At 34.4% G+C, this 26,272-nt stretch overlaps 1 protein-coding gene across 1 annotated transcript in view; it reads left to right on the top strand.

The window, feature by feature from the left end:
- The window catches only part of LOC145678635 (brachyurin-like), a 40,714-nt gene extending 15,780 nt beyond the window's left edge, over positions 1-24,934 (top strand). Inside the window, exons 2-7 of the mRNA XM_081749002.1 lie at positions 13,910-13,961; positions 15,128-15,260; positions 17,344-17,513; positions 19,206-19,298; positions 23,670-23,800; positions 24,688-24,934. Of these exons, the coding sequence (XP_081605128.1) occupies positions 13,910-13,961; positions 15,128-15,260; positions 17,344-17,513; positions 19,206-19,298; positions 23,670-23,800; positions 24,688-24,852 (744 nt within the window). The 3' untranslated portion in view covers positions 24,853-24,934. The remainder of the gene's footprint in view (positions 1-13,909; positions 13,962-15,127; positions 15,261-17,343; positions 17,514-19,205; positions 19,299-23,669; positions 23,801-24,687) is intronic.
- Positions 24,935-26,272: the final 1,338 nt, after the last annotated feature.

Genomic DNA, 26,272 nt, shown 5'->3' with positions numbered 1-26,272 from the left:
TTCCGCTTTTTTTTAGGAAGATTTAAGTCTCGAACAAGATCGTTAAGCTCTTTTTATTTGATCAAATGAGGTAACGTTGACTAAATAGAATGTAGAAGGGTGAAAGTCTACATCTTCTCTACTGCTTGGAATGTCTGAGGTATCTTCTTCCGAATCAATAATGTAATGTTCTGGAGTTTTAGGTACTGGAAGATCTGCACTGTGGGGAACCTTCGGATAGCTGACTTTAAATTAGGGTACTAAATCTTATATTTAGATTTAGAGGAAAAACCCTTTACGGCAGCCAAACAAAGGTAACAGTCAGTTACATGATCTATTTGTTCGCGCCAAATCATAGGAACAGCAAATTACATAGAAATACGATTTCCTTGTAGCCAGCTTCTCAAATTCCTGGAACACGTAGTGTAACATATGTGTGAGGCCCAAGACTTATCCTGATCTCCAACCCTGCAGCCAAAGTACAGTTCATAAGCCTTTTTCACTAAAGGTGTAAGGCTACTTTTTTGAGTTTTAAATATAATTTAACACACACATAACAAAACAAATCGGGCTTATTTTTACACGCACGCAACATTGTACTTCACTGCATATAACTAAACGTATTTTCAGCACTTTCTCGAAACCCAGATGCGCAACAAACACTACCACAAAAAGACAAAATGCGACAAATCCGACCACTCGAAACGAAACACAGTTAGTAACTAAGAATACAATCGAACCAAAATGTACTCAAATCCTTGAATATCTGGCAGCAGAGTTAGGCAACACAAACTTGAACTCGCTTATTACTAAATGTTAATGGGCTACTACCTGAAATAAAGATAAAGAGTAAGGAGAAATATGAGAAACTAGTGTTTCCTACTATAACGCAGAAAGAGAATCTTACGCAGTAGGAGAAAATTAGGGGCTGAGAACTCCTCTTTAAACAGCATATTCCTTCTCCAAAGAAGAAAAATTGTCGTTTGGATGATGTTTAAATGAGCGTAAGTTGTAAGGTATATTACATATGCAATAATTTTAATCTTAAGTACATTTCTGCCTCTCCACTGATCTAGTGGGTAGGGTGTGTGCCTTTGGTGCACGGGGTAAGAGTTTGATTTCCGGTAGGAAAACATTGAGCGACACGGGCGCTTGGATTCAACCTTAAACTATAGGCCCACGTCTCATATAGCTTCGCTGCTAAAAAGGTACTCTAAATTCCAATAACCAAACCAAAATGTGATCATATTTCATCACTTGCCGTAAACATACTGGATTTCATAGTACAAAATTTCAAACTTTTCAATTTTTCACAAAATTGGGACGTTATATATAAAAAGTAATCACAAATTTGATTTTCTCATGCAAAAATACATAAGAAAAACATATTTCCATGTAAAGGGCAGATTTGGTGTTGCACAGTGTAATTACATTGCAAGTCTTCAAAATTCAGAAAGATTGCTAGATGCTAGATTGCAATATATTCTCTTTAGAATGATGTACAACTTCGTGCCAAAAGTATTTAATGTCATACAGATTTTTCCAATTTAAAAAAACGGCGGGAACTTACTTGCCAACCCAATATATCGCAACTTATGGTTTTCCGTTAAAGTAAGAAATGGATTCCTATCTATAATTAGGTAAGCATTTCATATGAGTAGAAACTAATAAAAAAACAATTAAAGTGAAAGAACACATTTTTATTAGTGCCATGTGCATGTTATGACTCCGCACATGTCCTTAAGTTATCCGATTAAACGAAGCATTTACGAGTCAAAAAAATAATGTAAGAACACTACATACGAAGATCTACGTAAGAACACTTTATTATAAGAAGATCTTCATAAATATTACATATCGTCTGTTTTACTGTGAAAAAATTCTTCCAAATTTTCAGGCATGTTACATTTCATTCGCTGAAATTGATACTTGGCCTGCAGATCACGTCTGTAAATAAATGCAAAAACCATTTAAAAGTGAGCGAATGTAATTATCTGCTAATCGTAATTAATAGAAAGTTGTATCTTCCATATTTACCAAGCATGATGTTCAGGTGAATAACAACAAGAAAAATATTCTTGTATTTACAACAATTATAAACTTATGAATATAATTATTTCCGTCACAAAGAAGAAAACAACCCTCTTTCTTTACATAATTAGACTTACTTAACTCTCTATTACTAATCTTAGATCTATTTTTTCCTTCGTTTATAACTACAAAATTTAAGTGCACTTTACATTTACTACTTGCGTGTTAACTGTATGCGAACATCCAATTCTGAATGTATATACAATAGAAAGGAAAACTCTACTATAAAATTTAAAAAGACTCTTTTAGCCTTTCGCAGAAAAAACAAGCCAGAGCACTATTTTTCTTCTCCTGTTCACATATAACCAATTACAATAAAGATCACGGCAGGGGTGTAAATGAAACATATAGCTATCAGACCTTTTACCGTTGAAAGAACATTCTCAACTTACAAAAATATGTTGGAGAGCAGCATAACGGATTTCATGTGAGAAAACTTAGAAATTATACATTTTGCATAAAACAATGACAGAATTTTAAGTCTATATTGGCTTGATACTGATTAATACTCTCAAGGATTAAGTAATCACCTATAATGTGAATATTATTATTATTATTATTATTATTATTATTATTATTATTATTATTATTATTATTATTATTATTATTATTATTATTAATATTATTAGAAAAACATATCCACGAAGAAATTAAACGTCAACTGAAAAAAGGAAGTTCGTGTTTTATTCAGTTCAAAATCTTTTGTCGAGGAATATGAAACTCAAAATATGTAAGACGATAATCATGTACATTGTGCGATAATCATGCTGTATGGTTGCGAAACATTGTGGCTTACTCTGAGGGTAGAATACAGACTGAAAGTAACAAATATTCGTACGAAGCTGAACGGGAATAGGGAATGGTGGAAATTTCATGGCGAGTTATTGCATAATTTATACTATTTACCAACCATTGTTAGCGTCATCAAGTCTAGGATGCTCAAGTGGGCAGATTATGTAGCCAGAATGACAGAAAGTAGAAACGTTTTTAAAGTTTCAACTGGAAATCACATCGGAAAAACACCATTAGGGAGACCTGGACGCAGATGGAGGACAATATTGCGATGGGTCTCGCAGCAATGACGAGAAACATGTTTAACCCGGCGGCACTGGCGCCAAGTCTCACAGACCAGTGCCACCTATTTTTTAGCTTGTTACTAGTAGCTGGCCGTTGGTTCTGATTGGGGTTCAAATTGAAAATTTTATTTTTCAGTGTATACTTCTGAACATGATTTATTACCTTGTGATAACAAAATAAAATTATCAACAAAAAATAAACAAAAATTATTAGGTAAAGAGTTAAAATTTGATTGGGTCTGTGAGACTAGGCGCGAGTGCTGATGTCCCATTGACAGGCACCAGTGCTCATGTCACATAGCAGGCGCCATTGCCCCCTTGTTAATAAACTATAATAACTGAATTCATTAGCATTACATTTCATTTTATTTCTTAATGTGTTTAGAAATTGATTCTGACTATATTGTCAGAGTTTATAATAACATCCATGTATAGTACTACAGAATAGCATTGAATTATAAGACGGAGTGCTGTACTTTTGCTTTCAGGTGATCTTATTACGCTGATAAACTATTATTATTATTATTATTATTATTATTATTATTATTATTATTATTATTATTATTATTATTATTATTATTATTATTATTATTATGTACAAAAGTCAATTACATAAGCACAATTACATTTATTAAGCACTATTAGTTTTAAACTTTTGTTAATCTCATTCACTTTTCAATCTACGTAAAGTTTAACATTAACACGTTATTTCTGGAATTATTACTATGGCTTTAGCTGAACATTTTTGTTCTTTTTTTAAATGTAATTTGCACAACGTAACTAAGTTAGTAAAATAAAATCTTACTTGTCTTGTTTGTGCTAGTAATCTCAGGTTTCCAAAGAGAAATAGTTAGTTCGATATTGTTCAAATGAGTATGTATGGGTAAAAACACTGGCAAAAGTGGCTTACTATTATAGCGTTTATAGAAATGAGCATAATTCGTTGTTAAGTATTTCCGTGCATTTCTGTTAAAATTTTCTATCAGCAAATTACGAAAGTTCTTACATATTTTTAGTAATAACGAGTATTTAATGAAGAGCACAAGTTTAGACACGCTAAGTCTATAGATCAAAATGCGGACAACACGAAAGATGGGATATTTTGTACTTCTGTCGTAGACTAAAGCACATCACAAGCAGGAATAAGTGTTTAAATTAAAGTAATGCCAGTTCCACTCTGCGGTGGATGAAGTGATATGGAATATGGCAATAGAAGAGAAAAACTCTTGGGCTAATCTTCAACGATCGTACATGACACCTCAACAACGGAGACAGAAAGCAAATACTGCAGCTTCTTGGTCCATTGCTAGCAATTGACTAAGTGATACGCATTTTGTCGTTCGTAGTCCTTCAAAAGAAGAACGTTTATCGGAAAATTCCATTTGATTCTACTTCTATTTACAGAAGCCAAAAGACATCATAATTCGGGCGATGTATTCTAAACAAATGAATGCGTGTAGTATCTGAAAATTTAGAACGAGTTTTGGTGTATCAACCGCTGTAACGCCCCATTTCCCAGGAGTCAGAGGTTGAAAACTAAAAAAAAAAAAAAAAGAATCCTAAACCAACCCCGGACTCCACCGAAGAAGGGACTACGGCAGGTGGATTCGCGCTGCTCAAGCTCACCTGATTAACTTGTGGCTAGACTGTGATTATCCAGTATTCACTCTAGTATAAGGTTAAACAACAATAATAACAAAAAATAACCAACCAAAATTCAGTTTTCAAATAACAAATTTTATTTCAATAAGTATAGGTGAATATTTGCTCAATCGTTTGAAGAACAGATATTCACCAACATGATTAAAAATATCCAAAAAAATTTAAACAATGTAATTAAATTCCGGAGCAATTAACCAATTTTTCTTTATACTAAAATCTAGAACCTTCAGATTGAACCCTGAATTTATAGATTTCTCTCAATATTTTTTAGCTAAGAGCAATTCGTATTACTAGCAAAGACTCTAGAAAAAAAAATATTCAATATTTCGCACCTGTTCAGAAAAAATATTTTTATTGAGCAAAATATCTTAATTGATCAATATTACTGATTAAAGAAATTCAAACCATTCAAATGTTTTCAAATGCATGAAAATGCAAGAAAATATATTCAAAAAAAATATTTGTTCTTTACTGATTTTTTTTTCCGGCAGTATTCGGAACTCTACCTCTTAATTTTGTCCGCAAGGCAATTTTTTTTAAATACAATTTCTTATTGTGCAAAACGAGGTCCTTATCACAGATTATACTAATATAACCACAAAATAAAGAAGTCAATTCCAGCTTAGTACGATTTAGGACCCAAAATTTCAATCCAATTCAATCAATCTGTCCCATTCAATTTCTTGAATTCAAATATACGAATTTACAATTTCAACCCTCTTAATAGCCTCTTCAATTCTGTCTATTCAAACTTTGCAAACAGCATTTCTGAAAACCAGTTTCATTATACCCAAAACAACTGTGACTCCGAGTCTAATAATGACGTGAGAATAATGACGTGAGAGAGAGTTTGCATTAAACGCTAAGCTCTGATCAAACAAATTAACATTAGAAAAGGTAATTCAATGAATACTGGACAATCATACCAAGAATTTCCACTCAAAACAGCATTTAAGCATTACTAGTGAGGTGAGTCTAAAAATTTGGGGGGGGGGGGTGAATTTTCAATTTTTCGCAAAAAATCTGAAAATATCACTCTTATTCTCTGGAAAATACCCGAATACATATCAGCGATTGAATGCAAGTTATATTAACCCATTTCCAGCTCATTAATGATACTACGTAACCAACTAAACCCATATGTAAACTACTAGTTAACTGCGAACTTACCAGGATTAAACGAAACGCAATTTAGCTCCAGCAATATTTTACCTTTGCAGATAATTTTACTTCCCTCTGGTTGGAACAGCTTATGTCCTATGGTCTAGTACTGACTTTCTGTTAACTTGGGCCCGAGACGAAGTGAGTATAATTGATTTTTTCTTTTTGAGAAAAAGGCGGAAAAATAGCTTTAAGAAATTACAACACATTGAAATCCAAACAATATAATCAAAAATTGGAGCAGATTGGAGTCACTTTAATGGGCACTTTTGTCTGACCACCAAGGCTCACTCATGCACCGTCTCCTCGATGCCGGTTTAACTCCATTAAATTTCAAGAAAAATACTTTCCACAAGGGAACAAAATTCTCCAAGATCGCAATTACTAACAAAACACTCAGCTATGATCACTGAAAGCATTTCAATAAACTCACTTCACCTTTGGCCACTTTTATTCTTTTCACTTTTAACTCTGCATTCAACTACAACACGCGCCATGCAAGCTATGAAACAACACACGGTGAACAAGCATACGCGAGCCCAACTCCACCAGCGGAGGAGTCATTGTAACGCCCCATTCCCCAGGAGTCAGAGGTTGAAAACTAAAAAAAAAATCCTAAACCAACCCCGGACTCCACCGAAGAAGGGACGTTTCAATGACAAAACAGCAAATCCCAAATAAATTTTAATTTGTTATTTTCCTGATTACGTTAAAATTTAGAAAATTTTCACTTGTTAATTATATATATACTGTGTTTTCATAAATATTTGTGACCTCCACCTCCGGTTAAATAATTGATGGTTGTGTTTTGTAGTAATATTATTGGAAATTTGAACAGTATTAATCATTATTTATATTTAAAAAAAAAAAGTTTCTTGAATTAAAATTTGAAATTTCGATTGGATTAGTAGTTCTTGTATGGGTTGTTTCCATTTGGTCACTGGTAGCTTGTAGATTTTAGTGGTAACTTGGTTGTATGTTAATTATAAGTGAAATCATTTTGTTTATTTTGGTATTGATATTATCTTATCAGCATTGTATCTCAAGGATGGATAATCGAAATTATGAAAGAGAATACATTAGTATTGATATGCCTATTGATATCTCAGGATTTGTAACCATGGATAGGACTGGCCAGGTAGATTTAGATCAGCATTCGAGTCTTGGTTATGCTAATATGTCTTTTACACCTCCGACTCAAGGAAGCTTTTATATTCGTCATAGGCCTTCACTAGTTCAGAATAATGAGGGAATGCCTAGTACAAATGATTCGACTTTTGGATTTAGTAGGCAAGTGAATCCCAGTTTAAGTAATGATGGACGGGATTGTCGGCAGGTAACCTTTTCGGAAAGTTTGAATGGACCACCTTTAGGAAATCATATAGGGTGTCCAGAAAGTAATATCGAGGCTCAGAATCCTGAACCTAGTAATAGGTATTTGAATTTGGGTCAATACTATCAAAGAGTTTCAAGGATCAGGAACTCAACCCCTAGGGTAGTTAATACTAGGAATGAGCAACAACCTTATGTCAACTATGCTAATTTGAATTACCCCGAATGTTATAATCGTGATTCAGGAAATGCATCAGCAAATTTTGTTTCTCAGGTAGAGAATAAGCTCATGATTAAACATACTTTTAGTAAAACCTCTGAATATTTAGAGAATAAATTTAGAAATTTTAAGAAATTAGATGGAAATGATAGTATTCAGATGTTTGAGGTTATGGTTAGCATCGAAGAAATCTTATTAGATACTAGTTATTCTTTGGGAATGATACTGACAGCTTTGATTTCGCGATGTGAAGGTACAGTTTTGAAAATAATTTTGTCTGCCTTACATGATAACATTGGTTGGGAAGAGTTACGATATTCTTTGTTGACAAAGTTTGTGACACCAGTATGTATTCATACGCTAATATCTGAACGTGTTTATAGGAGGCAGAAATTGAATGAATTAATTAATAATTATGTTCGATCAGTCATGGTTGCTATGAATGTGTTAGGAATGAGGGCACCTGAGATTGAATTAGTTAATATAATCCTGAGCGGAATGAATCCGAATCAGAGACATAGAATGTTAAATGTGTATATTCCTGTTGATAGAAGAGAACTTTTGGAAATAGCTGATCAGTTCGTCCTGATTAATAAAAATCAAATTGATTATAATAAACAATCGGGTTATATCAAAAATAAATCAAATGTTGTTCTTTCTAGTAGTAATGCTAGAACTAATCGATTGTATGGTAATGGGAAAGATAATTTTAAGGAACATCCTAATAAAAATAATTCGAAATCGAATCAAATGGGGATCGGGTCTCGAAATTCGATATCTTCAGAGACTCATTCGAATAAGCCGAATTATTTCACAGGAGAGAAACCCAGTCCCAGGGGAAATATTCCATCAGAACTAAATGTCACTATAGCATCCTTTGTTGTTGGGAAAGTTAATAGTCAATTGACTGATATTTGCGTAGACGGCGGATCAAGTTTCAATTTGGTGACTGAAGATCTTGTGCGTCGTTGTGGGGCTGAACATTTTGTGAAGGAAGCGGATGAAAGAACGGTGAATGCTCCGTCTGGGTTGACTTTTTCAACTAATAGGGAAGTGTTACTTAATATCAACCTGTCCGGTCATTTCGAGCGAGTTAATTTTCGTGTAGTGAAACAACTCCCATGTGACTGTTTGTTGGGCACTCCTTTCCTGCGTGAAACCAAATCAGTTATCGATTATGTGAACAATCGAATAATGTTGAATAATGGAAAGAAGGTAATTCGCTTGAACTATCGGCGTATGTTAAACGATAAAAGAAAGTGGTTGCGATCAGTTGATCAAGGTGACCAGTTCGAAACTCGGAACGATAGTGCTTCGAACTTAGTCTGGTTTTCTGGGCAAAACTCCGGTATGGCTTCGATATTTGTTAGGGAGGATGTAAATTATTTGGGAATTGCTAGCAAGGGAATACAGTGTGAATTGGAATGTGAACAACTAGAAACTGAGTTATTAAAAATTGAACATCCTTCAGCCTCTCAGTTGTTGAATTTGAGGACAGTGGTTGAGTGTGAACTTGGTAGAAGAGGTGTTCAGGGTCCTGATTTGTTACCTCGGTCAGTGGATACTGGGTTTAAGGATATCGGTTTCGGAGATATTTCGTCGCATCAAGAACTACCTTGGACTTTGATAGAAAATTTAAACAGAAATAGGGAACAAAGTGGTTCTGGAAAGATTCCTGTTGATTTGGCATTTATCACAGACAAAATTGACACTAAAAATTTTGTTTTGAATTCGGATGAAATGGCAGTTCCTGAAAGTCATGTGGAATGTCCTGTTGGAGGAAATAGTAGTTCTTTGGTGGCAACGACTAATTTGCAGGATGAAGTACCGGTGGAAGAGTGTCGAGCGGATTCTGGTTTTCCTGGTGTTCCCAAAAGACAACGTAGAAGAAAGCGAAAGAAGAAACAGAGTGATTCCAGAGTTGAACCTTTGTCACATGAAGATGATAGCAAACCAGATGTTGAAATTCCTGCTAAAGATGGATCCAAGAAGACTGTTGGAAACTCTTCAGATGCTAAAATGCATGTATCGTCATCAAAAGGGGAAGTGGATAGAAAACTTCAGATTACCGATTCAGAAGCATCTGATGTGGATATGGAACAGTCAGAGAACTTCAAAAAATTAATAAGCCAGAATAGGAAATATTTGCCTCCGGATAACTCATGTTTTAATAAAAATTTGAAATCGGCAATACAGGTGAAAAACCTTGATAACACACAGGTGGAAAAACCGGTGATTCCTAATGAGTCCTGGAGATGTCGGGATTCGGAGACCTTAGCTTTTATTGATTCGTTAAAGGAGAAATACTCCGATGTAATATCGGATCGAATTGGCTGTATTAAGGATTTTGTAGGTAGGCTATATTTAAGTGAAAATAAGCCATTTAAGCAAACACCATTTCCCATCCCACGAAATAAAGAAAAAGAATTTGATCAGCAAATTCAAACTTTGATCCAGCAAGGCATATTGGTGGAAGTTGACCACAGCAATTATGCCAGTAGTTGTTTTTTAGTAAAAAACAAGAATAATACGTTTAGAATTGTGGGGAATTATGTAAAGGCCAACGAATTGATTGTGAATGATGGTTATCCGTCTCCACATTTAGAATCTTGTTTAGCAGGCCTAGCCGATAAAGCAATTCACAGTAAACTGGACCTCCGTAAAGCTTATAACCAAATATATTTGGATGAAAAATCACGTGAAATAACAACCATCGTTACCCCCAAAGGGTGTTACCAGTATACTCGAGTTCCAGTCGGAATAAAGACTGGTAGTAACATTCTGGCTAGGGCAATGAATAAAGTATTGGGAGATCTAGAGTCAGATGGAGTAAGAGTTTTTTTTGATGACGTCCTAATTTCTTCAAGGTCACTTGAAGAACATAGGAGGGTCTTGGAAAAGGTCTTTGAAAGATTTAGAAAATATAATATAACGATATCTCCTGATAAATGCTTATTGTTTTATAACAAAATTAATTACCTTGGATATGTTATAAGTGGTGATCAAATGGAGATAGATCCTGCAAGGGTTTCTGCTATTCGTAATATTCCACCTCCGAGAAATAGAAGAGGGCTGATGAAAATCCTAGGACTTTTTAGTTATTATTCGAAGTTCGCTCCTGAGATGCAAGAGATTATGGGACCCTTGAGTTCTCTTAAATCTGTTAATAACAAATTTGTTTGGACAACCGAACATCAGTGTATTTTGGAGAAATTGAAAAATACACTTATTGAAAACGTAGTTTTAAAAATACCAGACTCGAATAAGCGTTTTATTGTTAACATCGATGGGTCTGGGAAGAGCATCGCGGGATGCATTTCACAAGAAAACAGCAACGGGGAAATCCAACCGATCGCGTTTTATAGTAAGAAACTCTCAGAAGCCGATAAACACAGATCTATTTATGAGATCGAGTTTATAAGCTTGGTAAAAACTATATCCAGGTTTAGGCATTATTTAGTCAAGGAATTTGATATTCTTACTGACAATAAAGCCTTGACATGGATCTTAAATAATTCAAAGCGTCTCATGAAATATGGACCGTTTGTTGAAACATTATGTCAATTTGATTTTAAGATCAAGCACATTAGATCAGGGGAAAATTTGGTTGCAGACATACTTACACGGGTCTATGATCCTTACGAATTTCACATCATGGATAGTCCAGTTGGTTTGGCTACATTTTCCAACAATATGAAGCTTGCCAACCTGTGGCGGTTACCTTTGGTGAAAGAACCTATAGAAGCTCTTCAGAGAGAAGATCCAGAGTTAAATGAAATAATTGACAAGTTGGAGAAAGGTGAAGCTTGTCCAGCATATGTTTTAACCTTTTGTCACTCGCGCTGTTGGAAAAAAGCAAACAAGTGAATAAAAACTAATGATTTTTACGAACGGTCGCATTAACGGAGTCAACCTCACTGCTATTCCTCAAGTGGTTCCTCTCCCTCTTCCACCCAAAAGCTCGCTGACGTGCTGCAATTGTAGTAGCTTCCAGTACAGGTTGAAGAAATAGTTTCGTCTGTGTTTGCTTTTTTCAAACGCGCGAGTAGTTCCGTGATTAAAGTAGCAATCATATATTTTTATGGAGTTTGAATTTTCCATCGCGCGATCGTTAATGTGATAATTACTGTTTATGAGTGAAGTTTTGTTTTTCTAAGCGATGTCTCGCTTCTTGAATAGAAGCGAGATACAGAAGTGGCTTGACAATATTAATTATGAGTCTGATATTAACTATCGAAAATTTGTGGCTTCTGAAAGTGATGCGGATTTAAGTAATGAAAAAGTGAATGAAGGTGATATTGATAATGATAGTGAAGCAGATAAGAACAGTAGATGCAAAGTAGATGATAAGTAGATTCAAACTCAGATGCAAATGATATGGATGTGAATTACAGTTACAGTGAAAATAGTGAAGACTGTTTCATTAGGAAAGACAGAAAAACAAAATGGAAGAAGTAACTTGCAGCATCGACAAAGACAAAGTGTAAAAATATTGTGAAAGAAATGCTAGGACCGAAACTTACTGGTAAGGGTATCACTGAGTAAATTAATGCTTTTTTTTTTTTTTTTTTTTTTTAGATTTATCGATATAGCCGTAATTGATGAAATTGTAAAATGTACTAACAAGTATTTGGACAAATTATGAACAAGTTTCGACGAAGAACGCACTGCAATTGTACAGCAACTTCAAGAGCGGAATTAATGGCTTTATTTCGACGTCTTTATTTGACTGCCACAAAGAAAGGAGCACGTGATGATGTAAGATCACTTTGGGCATGTGTTGGGTCAGGAATTCAAATCGTAAGAGCAGCAATGAGTTACACGAGCTTTTTACTGCTACTCAGGGCATTAGATTCGATGATTTCGAAACCCGATCTCAGAGAAGAGATATTGACAAGCTATAGATATACCACACTGACTTGTCTTCTGTTCGAAGCGCCGCTATCGCCTCAAGGAATACACTCCCTTTCGCCAAGGAATACACTCCCTTTCGCCAAGGAATACACTCTCTCGTTTAGCAACAGCTGAACCCTTATTGGCTCAACGCGTGGTGTGTCGATGGTTTGAGCTTTAGTTCGCATTTTTGCCACATATCAAGACATTTTGACAGCACTATAGCAGCAATTCGAAATGTTCTAAGTAATTTACTCAACAATTGCATGCATTACTTCAAATAAATGTTACTAAATATATTATTGTATCTGAAAATGTCAATGTTGGAAAAAAGCAAACGCGCGAGTAGTTATGTTACTAAATTTGGCGCGAGTGACAAAAGGTTAAATAAGAAGATCTTAATGAAGCGGACAAATTCAGCCATAAATCCTTTTAAGATTGTTATTCCTAGAGATTTGAGAAGACTCCTGATTGAATATCATCATGACGATCAGTTGGTCGGTGGACATTCGGGATCTTACAAAACATTGAAGAAGTTGATGAAAAGATTTACTTGGAATAATATGGTAAGAGATGTGAATGAATACGTGAGATCGTGTCAGAATTGTCAATTATCGAAGGAGGATAACAGGAAGAAAATGGGTCATCTAATGTCAGAATTCAGCAAGCGTGTTAATTCACATTGGATGTTCGATTTGCTGTTTTGTCATTGTAACGTCCCTTCTTCGGTGGAGTCCGGGGTTGGTTTAGGATTTTTTTTTTTAGTTTTCAACCTCTGACTCCTGGGAAATGGGGCGTTACACCGCGAAACTAGGTATAACCCACTATACGTTTAGCATTTTTAACACTGATTATGTTCACAATCAGTCTGGATTCTATAACTTCGAAAGGATTAAGAACAGGCCTAAAACAATTGGTTGGTTAGAGTTTAGGATGCCGTTTGGGTAGCAACGTTATATGAGATGGACTTACAGTTTAAGGAGCAATCCGAATTACCTTAAAATTGTACTATCTCTTCTCCGATGTAAGGAAGACAGACAATGTGTAACGTTGCTACATTGCTAGATATAAATTTGTACCGATGAAACTCTGGACGGTATCCATCTATAATCCCTTCGGTTCGCCACTGAGATTTTAATCGCGACAAAATAAACACTTCCAGTTCTAGGAGAGAAGGGGCTACTTTAGGAGAGCGACGCATAATTTAATCCAAATAATTTAGTCCAAATCGCGGGTAATATATATATATATATATATATATATATATATATGTGTGTGTGTGTGTGTGTGTGTGTGTGTGTGTGTGTGTGTGTGAGTTTTATCATATATAACAAATGAAATAAAAGTACTGGATATCATGCACTAAAGGACACTTCATGATTATCATTCATTAATAAAATTTCTGAACACACAAAATATTTATCATAATATACAATATGATAATTAACAATTTGATCCGAAAATTTTGATTTTTTCACTATATTTATTGTTCCAGGGAGCGTTTTCGTCTGTGGAGTTCCTGAAATCCCCTAGTAAAAACATAGAATGTAAGTCTATTTGCACATTTAATAATGAACATATTTTGCTATCTATATACATAAAAATACACTAATAATATACTAATGAATTTTCCTTTCAAGTAATATGTTACGATTTTTTTCTACTAGCATAAATAGGTAAAATATTACGTCGAATGTTAATGAAGAATTAGCAGGACTTGCTTAGTATAACTAAGACTACAGAATTAAGCTTTTAACTTTTCACACTGTTCTCTTTTTCTAAGTGCAATTATGTTTTTGTTATTTTTAAAATAAAATTGTATATTATTCATTGAAGAACGTTTTGGAGAATCTTAAATGAAAGTTGGTTTGATAACCATATCACTGCAATGTTCTTTCCTGATTCTTCTTACACAATTCTACAATCTTGCCTGTTCTTCTTACTCTCTAGTTCCTTGATCTCTTCCTCCTCGTTATCTTACACATCCAGTGCAGCATTCTTGTTTCGGTAAAAAAATCACTTTCTTCCTGTGCTTTCCTTTATTGGTTATGCTTCTTCACCATGTATTATTGCTGATTTAATTACTGTTTTGTAAGTCATCCCTTAATCCTTTACTCTTATTCTGCGGTCACACAATACTTTCTTCGAATTTCAATATATCTCTTACATCTTATGCCTTATTTCTATGTTCAAATCACTGCCGTCAACAACGGATGAGCCTAAATACTATCACATCGAAAATCTAACTCAGAATTACCGGCAAGAAACGAACCTTAATTATAAATAATAGAAAAAGAAAGCTGTTTCTGAGCAATACATTTCAACGGGAATACTTTACATATTGTCTGCTTCCTGTATTTTGAATTTCTAACAACATTTTCTGGCTGTCCATTAAGAAAAAGTTGCGGACGTAAATCTCATTCACAAAAACAAAACGATAAGATCCTGATAAAATCCCTCGTCGTAAATAGAGTTTGTCGGAATACAGTGAACAGAAATATAAGTGAACTTTTGTGAAAATGACAGCAATGTTATCCTAATTATGTTACAGTGTTAGTAGAAAGAAACATCGTACACACAAGTGATACTTTATCATGATATTGCAGATTATAAGATTACAGAATATGACATGTATTATTTATTATGGTATTTCATGTATTCCGTAAGAGTTAGTCTATTATATCCTGCTTAACTTTATTTATTTACTGGAAAGATGTGAGAATTGCTGGTGGCCATTTTGCTCAACGTGGCCAATTTCCATTTATGGTGGCTTACAAAGTGGGTTGCTGCTACTGTGGAGGTTCTCTTCTGAATGAACAATGGGTTTTAACCGCTGGACATTGCGTGTAAGTTGACTATATATATATACTCTTATATACCGGGATATTCATACCCAGACTTTTATATCAGGACCTCGAAAGATGAAGGGCGAATCCTGAAACGGGGTGTTGGAAAATCGAGCTGAAAGTTTTGCAAGTACTCCAAAATAGCAAAAGTGAATCTTTTTTAAAAATCTAGAAACTGTGAGAATATTAAGGGCGAAACAGGGTAAACCGCGGTATCTAGGTACTCACCAGTACTGTCTGACGCGAAGAAAAAAAACCGATTTTTCGAGTTCGCACTTTTACTTCCAAGGTCCTCATATCTATACGTTATTTATAAGGATGCAATAAGGGTAGAATATGCACATTAAATTTAGGACAACAATATCAAATTTTATTTTGCCCTATATACTCATGATTTATGTTGAACAGTGCAGTAATAAATATTTTAATTATTGTTCTGACAAAGTCTATGATCTGTAATCATATTTTTATTAATTTTTCATTTATATATATATATAGCAATAATAGTAAATGTAATACTAAGTTAATAATAAGCATTTAAAATATAAATAAAAATCATGTTATCAGTCTACAACATATTCAAAGCAAAAGTATTAAAAGTTTCAGGTTTATTTATTTTATGTTTTAGAAACAATATGAATGCAACAATTTGTTTACAGTTTGTTTCATTAAAGTTCCTCTGTGTTTCTGAAAGTCTGGAAAGCAACCATGGTAGTATAAAGTATTATGAAAAAGTAAATCTAAACAGACAATTTATAACACATTGACAGTTCGTTGTGTATATAGTCAGTTTCACATCATTTGCAATAATATTTCCGACTTCAGGCCAGGGCTACAATATCAGAAACGCTCAGAAATGTAAATATGGCTATAATGGATAAAATAATAATTATCATTATACAGTATATGTGGGAATTAACCGGAACATTTCTAAAAAAAAAAAAAAAAAAAGTATTAAGGCGATTGGAAGTTGGGTGGCAATATAAGATTTATGCTATAGTTTAATTCTGAGTGTGGTTCAGAAAGTAACTATGCAGTGCCATGTTGTGGTGTGCTAAGGGATGACTAATTTGATTGTCAAATAGTAATAAAACATTTTCCATTGTTTAACATATTTGAACCATATTTGAACTATATTTGATCAGGTATTTGTATTTTGTTCACAGGTCCGGTTTGATTGAAGACCAACGTCTTGCGTGACATCATTCTGATCCAAAGGGGCGCGGTGGCTCAGTGGTAGAGCGTTCACCTCCGGTGCTTGGGGTCTCTGCTTCAATCGCAGCTCGCGCCGTGTGGACTTTATGGTGGACAAACACCGTGCTCGTGGTTTTTCTCTGGGTTTTCCCGTTTCCTCCCACTTTCTTGACTCCATCATTTCACTCATTTCTCATCATCACCGTCTCCTTTAGCCTAACCGGCATAAGCGTGGAAAGTAAAACTTAAGATTCAATTTCATTTTTCATAATTCTGATCCAGGTCATCATGCTGACGATTGAACAAAAAGTGTTTGTTGTGGAGCATGTGTTCCACAATGGAGACAAGTTTACCTCAGCAGTAGAAGCTGCATTTGCAGCAAAGTTCTCAGGAGTGAAGATGCCTAACCGCAATGCTGTATATTCCATGACATTAAAGTTTAGCTTCGAGTTAATTTCAGTTGTTTAAAGTGGTTTATGGAAAATAAAATACGGCAAGTTATGAACGGCATAGTTACTTTCTGAACACATTTACTAGAAATAATAGAAGGAGACGAAAAAAAACCTATAAAACAATTTGCATAAAAAATCTGACAAAACTGGAATCAAAGCATAACCACATTTAATCAGAGATTAATGTTCTACTGCCTAGCTATTATGCCTCCACGAATTTATACATGTAAAATTTAAGATTATCACATTTAGAATGTGTAAACAGAGCATTAGCCTTCCTTATTTATTAGCTAATGCACTACAATGAAGAGTATTCCTCTTGGAAAACCATTTTAGTTTAGCTATGAAATAGCATTAAGTGTATTTATTAGATTTATTGATCGCATCGTAAGATTACCAATCAGTAAATCCAATTAAAATATTTGTTTCAATTTTAGAGAGGAGAATGAATTCACCTTAACACTTGGAACCCTTAATCCATACAAACCTGATGAAGAGGAAGGAACATTGGTTGTAACAGGGAAAGATATATATATTCATCCCGAATTTAGCTTTCCGTATAATGACTTAGCTCTCTTCAAACTCCCACAACCAATCAACTTTACAGGTAATTGATTTTATTGATATAAAAAAAGAAGTAGTTGTGTTCGAAATGAACCAAACTTGCATGAGTATAGTTGGGAATAGTGACCGGAAAATTAAACAGAATCTCTACCTACTGCCTTCCCACTCGCACTGGTGGGTTATTCTTGCACATTTTGAAAGACATGGACCGAGACTGTTGTAGTCATTTCCATGGCTTGTCTGTGGGTACTTTCTAAAATTACTGTTCTCTTCCTTCATACAGTAATAATTTTTGTACTTGCAATTACAAGTTATCGTGCTTACATAATTTTAAGAAATGTTTAAATTTTGTACAATGTTGATTATATTTCAAGAACTGTTTGAGATGTCAAATTGGTATAAAAGGTATTATGATCTTTATGTTTGTCAAAAACTATTTGTGTGATTGGATTTTGGTATTGAACTAAGTACTTTTTCAAAAGTAAATATTTTGAAAAAGTCAAATTTTAAATTCCTATTCGTTTCTATTTATTACATATTTATTATTCATAACCAATGTATTTAACAATGAAGTAGTTTCAATATGCCCCGCCCATCTCAGTTGCGTTATTTCTATTGTAAGCTTGCATTTAGCACATTTACTTTAAATATGTAGTAACCTGATGTAATGATGTTTGAGAAAATAACAGATGGAATGGCAACTCTCTTAACGTTATGGTTTTCCACAGTATGTCATACAATGTATATCTGTCAATATTTCAATCATGTTAAATTCCATTTTTTAAAAAAATAAAGTAACACATACATTTTCAGATAGATTTTTTATACCTTGTGTAGAAAAAATTAAGCACTTAATCAAGCATTTTCGGAAAATTCACTTCGCTTCTGAAGGAAATAGTTGTAGATTGTATTTCATTTTCCATATATATTCAGACAAGTGTTTGTCTCTCATGGAATACTGCTCTATTATAATAATTTTTGAACATAGAACTTTGTTCGGCCCGATTTGTTTATGTAATTCATTCATTAGAATGAATATCCTAAGACGGAAGATGGTTCAGATTTTATACTAAAATAGAGTAGCTCACGATTCCCTTAAGTTCGTCACATGAAACTCTGTATATGAACTCACCATCAAACATGACTAGACACGCTTTCCAGCACTTCTAAAAATATCGCTTGGAAACTGTAAAGAGGCAATATATATAACTTCCTCTTTGTATTCTTATAATGAAAAAGACAAAGGAAATGTTTGAAGTGTTTAAACTGAATCCCTAATCATAGCACTTGGTTGGAGCTGAACTTCTACCAGTGCACTTTGATTGTAATGTATATCATAAAGGGGTAAACATTTTCCGACAAAATAGTGGTAGCATCATTTAAAATGTGTTTCCGAAAATAAACGTCAATGCAACTGATATTCTACCATTTAATTTTGATTCAAATGCCGGTGCAAAGGGAGGGAAAGTGGAGATTAAATATAACACTGAAGTAGTTTTCATAAACTTGCTTTTCAACTTCAAAGAACCTGGATTTCAGCTAGCTAGCTTCTAGACTTTATAAATTTATTTGGAAACAACATTTTTTTTTACCAGTTTTAAGTGGAATGTAATTTTTACTGTGCTAATAATTTATATCTTCTTATTGCTATCTTTAACAAAAAAAAAACATTCAAAGATAAAAAATTCTAAATTCAAAATGATTTAAGAAAACTTAAATAAATCTTTTTCTACAGACACAATTCAACCTGTTTCTCTACCATCTAGAAAGGACAGAAATTTTGCTGGAAGATCAGCAGTAGTCGCTGGTTGGGGATTGAATGAAGATCGTAAGTCAAATTTCATTTTTGGAAATATCTTTCATGAAGATGTTTTTATTACATAAATATTAGTGTAACTAGAAATATAACATATTTAGTAAAATATGCTTTTTACACATATCTCCCCTACTATTAGGGATTTTTGAATAATGAAGGCTGTAAAAATTAATACAATCGTTTGTTACACCAGATCATTTTGTAGAGACCACAGTAGTATACAACCGTAGAAGACAACCTAAAGGTAACCTAATTCATCTAAGTCTTTACTTTGACAATATCACTTGTTAGTAAAAATAGCTATCAAATTTGGTACAACAAGTAAAGTAAAACAATATACTGAATGTTATTGACCTCATAATGGAGAAGCAACAGAATCCAGAAAATAGTTCTAAAGGACATTAGTTAACCTAGTTTGTCCAAAGTATCAGTGTTCAAATCAACATATTTTAAACTCACATGGTAAAGTACTAAAGTCTGTTCCAGGCAACCTGATAGGAAACTTCCCTATCTCCCACCACTTATCACTATAGAAGGGGAAAGCAAGTCGTTGACCTACACTGGGAGGGAGGGAGAGGGGAGCTTCTAATTAATAGAAACGTGTAAACTCTAAATTCGTACGTCAATTTGCTCGCACCTGATGTTGAGAATGAATTGCCATTCCTTTTAGCTATCAACAAGGGCGCCGATCCTGGGGGAGCCGAGGGGCCCGGGCCCCCCAAAGCTCTTGTGGGCTCCGTATTGTATTTATGAGTATACAATATTTGGCATATTTGAGTGCAATTTGTCTTAAAATCTTCATATATATACCTTCTGCATCTGAATGCCCCCCAATTTATAGAGAAATCTTCGCCCTTGGTTATCAACCCCGAGTACGAACAATTGTTTTTAAGTTTTGTCTTCTTGGAAAGTATTGCATATTATTTATGTACTAAAGTTTACCCCACTGTAAAACATTTTATTGACTTAAGAAATCTCGAAAACATTAAAATCAATAACAGCTCAATCTACCCAATTTTGTATGAATGTGGAAGTTGATCCCTGGCACGAATACAAGAACGGGAACTGCGGGGTGTCGAAAATAAAATGTTGATAAAAATATTTGGAGCAAAAGAGGCATACATTCAGGTGAATTAAAATGCTATACAAGCTCTTATTTACAACAACTACAGGTTACCGAGTATTATAGAAATAGTAAAGTTAATACATATAAGATAAGCATGACACGTTGCTTGTATGGGAAATGCGCACCAAGTCATTAAGTCCTATTTAAAAAGCCTAGGAGAAGGAGACTATTAGCTGGGCGAAAGAAAAGGCTTCCGGACAATGTAAAGCAGGGTACATTGATTTTTAGCAGATTAAAAACTAGTGGAAATGTTTGTTTCTGCTACGATGAGCCTCTGAGCTCTTTAAGCCAAAGCGTTCGTTATTTTTGTATAATTAAACGAACTTGTATTTATCGTACTCTTTCTTTCTTATAGAGCTCCCTCGTAGCCAAGAGGTTAGCGTACGCGCCTTTGGCGTGGGAGACCCAGGTTCGATTATCGGCGGGAGCTCATGTGGTTCGGATTCCACGTTAATCAGTAGGTCCACGTCTCATGTAGCCTCGCTGTTGAAAGGGACGCTAAACTAAAATCAACTCAACTCTTCCTTTCTTATACAATAATCAACACTTGTTACAACATTAGACTATCATACACGTTTGGGGCCGCGGTCACTCAGTGGTAGAGAATCACCTGTGATGCATGGGGTCCCTGGTTCGATCCTAATTCGCACCAAATGAACTTTGTAGTGGACAAACACCGCGTGCGTGGGTTTCTTCTGGGATTTCCCGTTTCCTCCCACTTTCTTCATTCCACCATTTCTTTCATTTCTCATTTCACCGTCTCCTTTAGCCTAGCCGGCATAATCGTTGGATGTAAAACTTATAAAGACTATATTTTTGGTTTTCGGTTTTATATTATGAAATTATTGTATTAATAAGTAAATACCCATTCAATTACCAACCCCACCATTACTTGCCATTCCAACATTATGTCACAACCCCGACTGCCAAAGGAAGAAAAATGAAGAATACAACTGTTCAATAAAATTTCCATTATAATAACACGTGTTACTTACCTCACTAATATAGTCAAATGTAATTAAGTGTTTTAAAATACGTAGTGTTATTATGAAAGTTGTAATTTATTATTTAGGCATATTTAGATACACTCCATACATCTGTGTGCGGGGCTGATGGTGGAAGACGGATCATCAACATTCAACTGTACTTGAGTCTGGTGGGGAAAAAAATTCTTCTTTTTCCTATCAGATTACGTGAAACAGACTATAATTGCTTCACTTCAAGAAGAAGCTCATTTTATACAAGAAAATACTATAAGCGTTATACGACAAATAACTCACTCTTGTTTGACCAGTTGGAATCATTTTTTGTCAACATGTTATTTCTCACTTATGTACAAATGCTCATAATTATGTTTTCAAAGGGAAATTACCTCTTACTTCTGTAACGTTTGTTGACTTCTGTGTTGTTATTTGACATAAATAGTAATCACCATGGAATCAAAAGTTTAGGAATTATATGTTACATGATTGACAAAACAGAAAAGTTTTACAAGAGTTGGGCAAGGCAGGAATAAAACGATGACTATATTCAAATCCTATTAATAATAATGAAAATATGAAATTATTTTTGTTATGTACCCTATCATTTAAAATTGATAAAAAATTATTATGTTAATGTAGGGTTAGCTATTCCCGTTCTTTTCCTGGTCTATAGATATTTTAAACATTATAGCAAATATAGCAGAAACAAAGAATGCATTATTTTTACAATCGTTAAGTAAATCATCTTTATTTGTTTTTCCCCCATCCATTCTCACACACATACGTACATACACAACCAATCAAACATTTTCTTTCTCTCCAAATTTACGAGGGACTATATTTATATTTTGAGCCTTACAATGAAAAACAGTAATTTGTCATTGGAAATTGATTTATTGTTTTCCGAAATATTCTCCTTTATGATCAATACACTTTTGCATTCGTTCGAACCATTTGTCAAAGCATTTTTTCCAATCTTCTTGAGACACCTCCATAATATGGTTTTTGAACGCATCAATGGCTTCTTCCACCGACGAAAATCGTTGTCCACGCAATTTATTCTTGATATTCGAGTACAAGAAGACGTCACTGCGTGCCAAATCAGGTCTGTACGGCGTATGACCCATCAATACAATGTTTTGAGTGTTCAAATAGTCGATTCTTAGAAGAGATGTGTGAGAGATCATATTGTCTTGATGATGAAAGATCCGACGGCTCTAGTTTGTTTTCCGTATTTGACCGAAGACCTCCGGCAAACAAATTGTTGTGTACCATTCATAGTTGACCGTTCTACGTCCCTTTAAAGGCATAGTTGCCACATGACCAGTCTTCCCGAAGAAACAGGCGACCATTTCTTTTTATGTGCTTTGAGCGCGAACAACTTTTGTTGGATTTGGTTCATCTTGAAACACCCATACAGTGGACTGCTGTTTACGTTCCGACTCATATACATATATCCATGATTCGTCACCTGTTACAATCTTAAATATGTCTTTTGAAGCACCGCCGTTGTATTTATTGAGCATTTGTGCACCAATCGACGCGAGCTTCGTTTTGAGTTTTTTTTTTTTAATAATGTGAAATCCAACGAGAACAATCTTTTCTCACAGCTAAAAGGATCATGTAATATTTTATATATGCTGGTGGAACTAATGCCTACGGTTGCCTCAATATCACAGTATGTCACATGATGATCTTGTAGTCCTAGGTTTTGCACAGTATCAATGTTTTCTTGAATAGCAACTGATTTTGGATTACCTTCTCGTGAGTGAGCGAATGACGGCCACGAGTAAAATCGTTATACCAGCGTTTCACAATGACAAAGGATGGGGCTTTACCGCCAAATGTGGAAGTAAGTTGATCGATGCACTCTTGTCTTGCTAATTCACGTCGAAAATCGTACGAAAATTTACACAAGTTAATTCCATTTTTCTGTTGTCACACAATTATCAATTCAACGTAAACAACATAATAAAACTATTGACAAAACATCTGAAGTACGTTATGGTCAGCAATGTCAAACGTTTCTATGCAAGCAAAAAATAGCGCCTAACTACAATGTGTTGCCAAGGCTCAAAACATAAATAGCGATCCTCGTACAAAATAAGCACTTTGCTTCTTGAATAGAGACTTGCTATAAGAAAACTACACGAAATAGACTGTTCACAACGTGGTAAAAGGTAGCAAGTGCTTCTAGAACAAAATGTTTGAAAATATTACAGGTTTAAATACATTAATATTTATTATCCAGGTTCTTACCTTATTTACTTTTAGAGGAGTTTGGTGAATATCTCAAATGGACGCGAAAAACTGTAATGAGTAATGAGGAATGTTCTGAATATTGGGACGATTTACCAACATCTGCAGTGTGTACTGAGGTCTCAGTGGAATATGGTGCTTGTTCGGTAAGGAATCACGATTTCAAGAAAAAGCGAGTTTTAACGAAGCGCTATGATTAATTCTAATAATAAAAGACAAACTTTTTAGTCTTTGTGGCATACTAATAGATGCCACTAGCTGCACTATCGCTTGTCTGTCTAATGCTAATAGGTGTCGCGAATAGGTGTACACTATAGCATTAAACTTGTATTCGAGTATTACATTTGTCGATTTAAAACTCAATGTAGTTATTTTAAAATAGGATAAGGATTGTAAACATATCGAGATTTGAGCATTAATATTTGTGTAACTGCACGTTAATCAGAAAATGAACTATCTCTATGCACTTGGTATAGTTGATATGTAAACTTCAGAAACTGTTAAATGTAATTATTATTGCTTTTAATTAACACGATTATATCCTATAGTGTACAGCAAGCTGAGTAACCAGTTGAAAAGCTAGGATAAAACCTGATGTTCAAATGTTTGTCTAATATAGTGTAGTATACATTATCAAATACTTTGTCTAGCTCGAACTGAAAAAGAAGAATTTCTTATAAGTTCTAAGTCCTATATTTGGTAATATTTAATTTCAATAATTTTAAAATGTTCAGTGAAAGTTTTAATTTCATTGCGTATTTTTAAATGGTGATTTTAAACGTGGAAAGCAAGTATATTTCCTACTTTTAAATATTTAGTTTGTTTTTTCTATTGTGCGAGTTCTTTTACTCATTTTTTTAAGCATCCATTAAAGATAAGTATGACAAAAGATTTAGATGCAGATTCAAAGTGTTAAATTGCTTTTTTATTTTTTTCGACAGTTACACACAAGTATAGCAAGCATGTAATTACGTGAAAACTGAGTTTTATGTGAAGGCTTTGATAAGGAAACTAGTTTAAATGATATTTGCAGGGAGACAGTGGTAGTCCAATTTTCCTGAATGAGGGAGGTCGATATGTTCAAATTGCAGTTCAGTCATTTAATGACGGAAACTGTCCTTCAGAGTTTCCAGATGGAGCTGTCCTCCTTACGCAGTACTTGGACTGGGTCTCTGATACAACAGGAATACAAGTGTAAAAATATCTGTGAATCATTATTTAACCAACAGTAAATCAATAATAGTGTACCAACATGATGAATAAAATAAATAGTATTATAAGGAAGGGCAAAGATTACTATTAAACTTCACGATTGATGATATTAGTGTAACATTACTTATTATAATAGGGGAACGTAGGGCACGTTGCAACAGGGGGTACGTTGCAACAGTCCTTTTTCTGTTTTAGGGTTAACTTCACTGTATTGAATTCTGGCGTGTTTGAACACGAAATGGAAGAGGTCTATCATGATCACTTTAACAATGAGTGCCGAAAGGAACAGAGATGGAGTGGGTCAGTGGGTGAATGGGTTAGTGGGTCAAGTAGGTCAAGTTTTCTGAGTGGGTCAGTGGGTCGTGGATCAACAGCATGTGACCCACTGTGACCCACCACCCACCATGACCCACTGTGACCCACCACCACCATGACCCACTACGACCCACCACACACTGCGACCCACGGACTCAGTATGATCTACCGACCCTCTCTGGTCACTGCATTGTAGACAGTATCTTCTGAAGACTGGTAAATTTGTCTCCGTTTTACTTTCAAGACCTTCATTTCCCTTCCTATTCCACTTGTTTCTGTCTACTTACCTGAGGCGAGTATATCTAACCAAGTGAAAAAAGAACTTCAGCCACTTTTGCATATTGATATTTTTAATTGTAATAATAGCAATAGGACTTACACTGCAACTTGGCTTTCGAGACCTGTGAGTTTTTAGAGCTAACTACTGGAAAAAATACATTTTTGAATCACTGTAATATATAAATTATTATATATAAAAAAAATGAATGTAACTATATGTGCCTGATCATCACGGTCTAAATGCAAAGTCAAATGAAATTACTTTGGTTATATAGTTAGGCCTTAATCGAAATTGGGATGTTATATTGCTTTTATTATAATGCATAATATCCTAAGGAGGTAGTGAGGATCCGAATTTTTGCGGGAAACAAAATGAGTATCTCGCGAGCCGTTAAACTTACGGAGCTGAAATTCAGTGTATTAACTCTTTATTGTAAATAAACAAAATGTGTCCTAGCATTTTTTAAATTCTCCTTTATGTGGGGCGGAGGGCACTTTCTATATATGGAAAAATGGTAGTGAGTTGGTTTGTAAAAATGATCGAAAACGATCGATGTTATTTAAGAAAAATAATCAGAAACAAAAAATACAGTGCTTGGCTTCATATATCCATTGCTTTTTGCTATAATAATTGCTGAAGCTTATGTTTATTATATGGAGCGCTTACAGCACAGGGCAATCAACCCATAAAGTTGTGAGAAAAATAGGCATAAAATTTATACTGTAAGCTTAATTACACGGAAATTTGAAGTTTGGATTGTACGCATAATTGCATGGAAAATTTTACACTTTTTTCCCCTTTACGTTGGTCT

Source organism: Thermobia domestica, chromosome 2 (assembly GCF_964235325.1).
Source record: "Thermobia domestica chromosome 2, izTheDome1.hap1.1, whole genome shotgun sequence".
Taxonomy (NCBI): Eukaryota; Metazoa; Arthropoda; class Insecta; order Zygentoma; family Lepismatidae; genus Thermobia; species Thermobia domestica.
The sequence above is the reverse complement of the archived record's forward strand: the minus strand, read 5'-3'. Positions and strand labels throughout refer to the sequence as shown.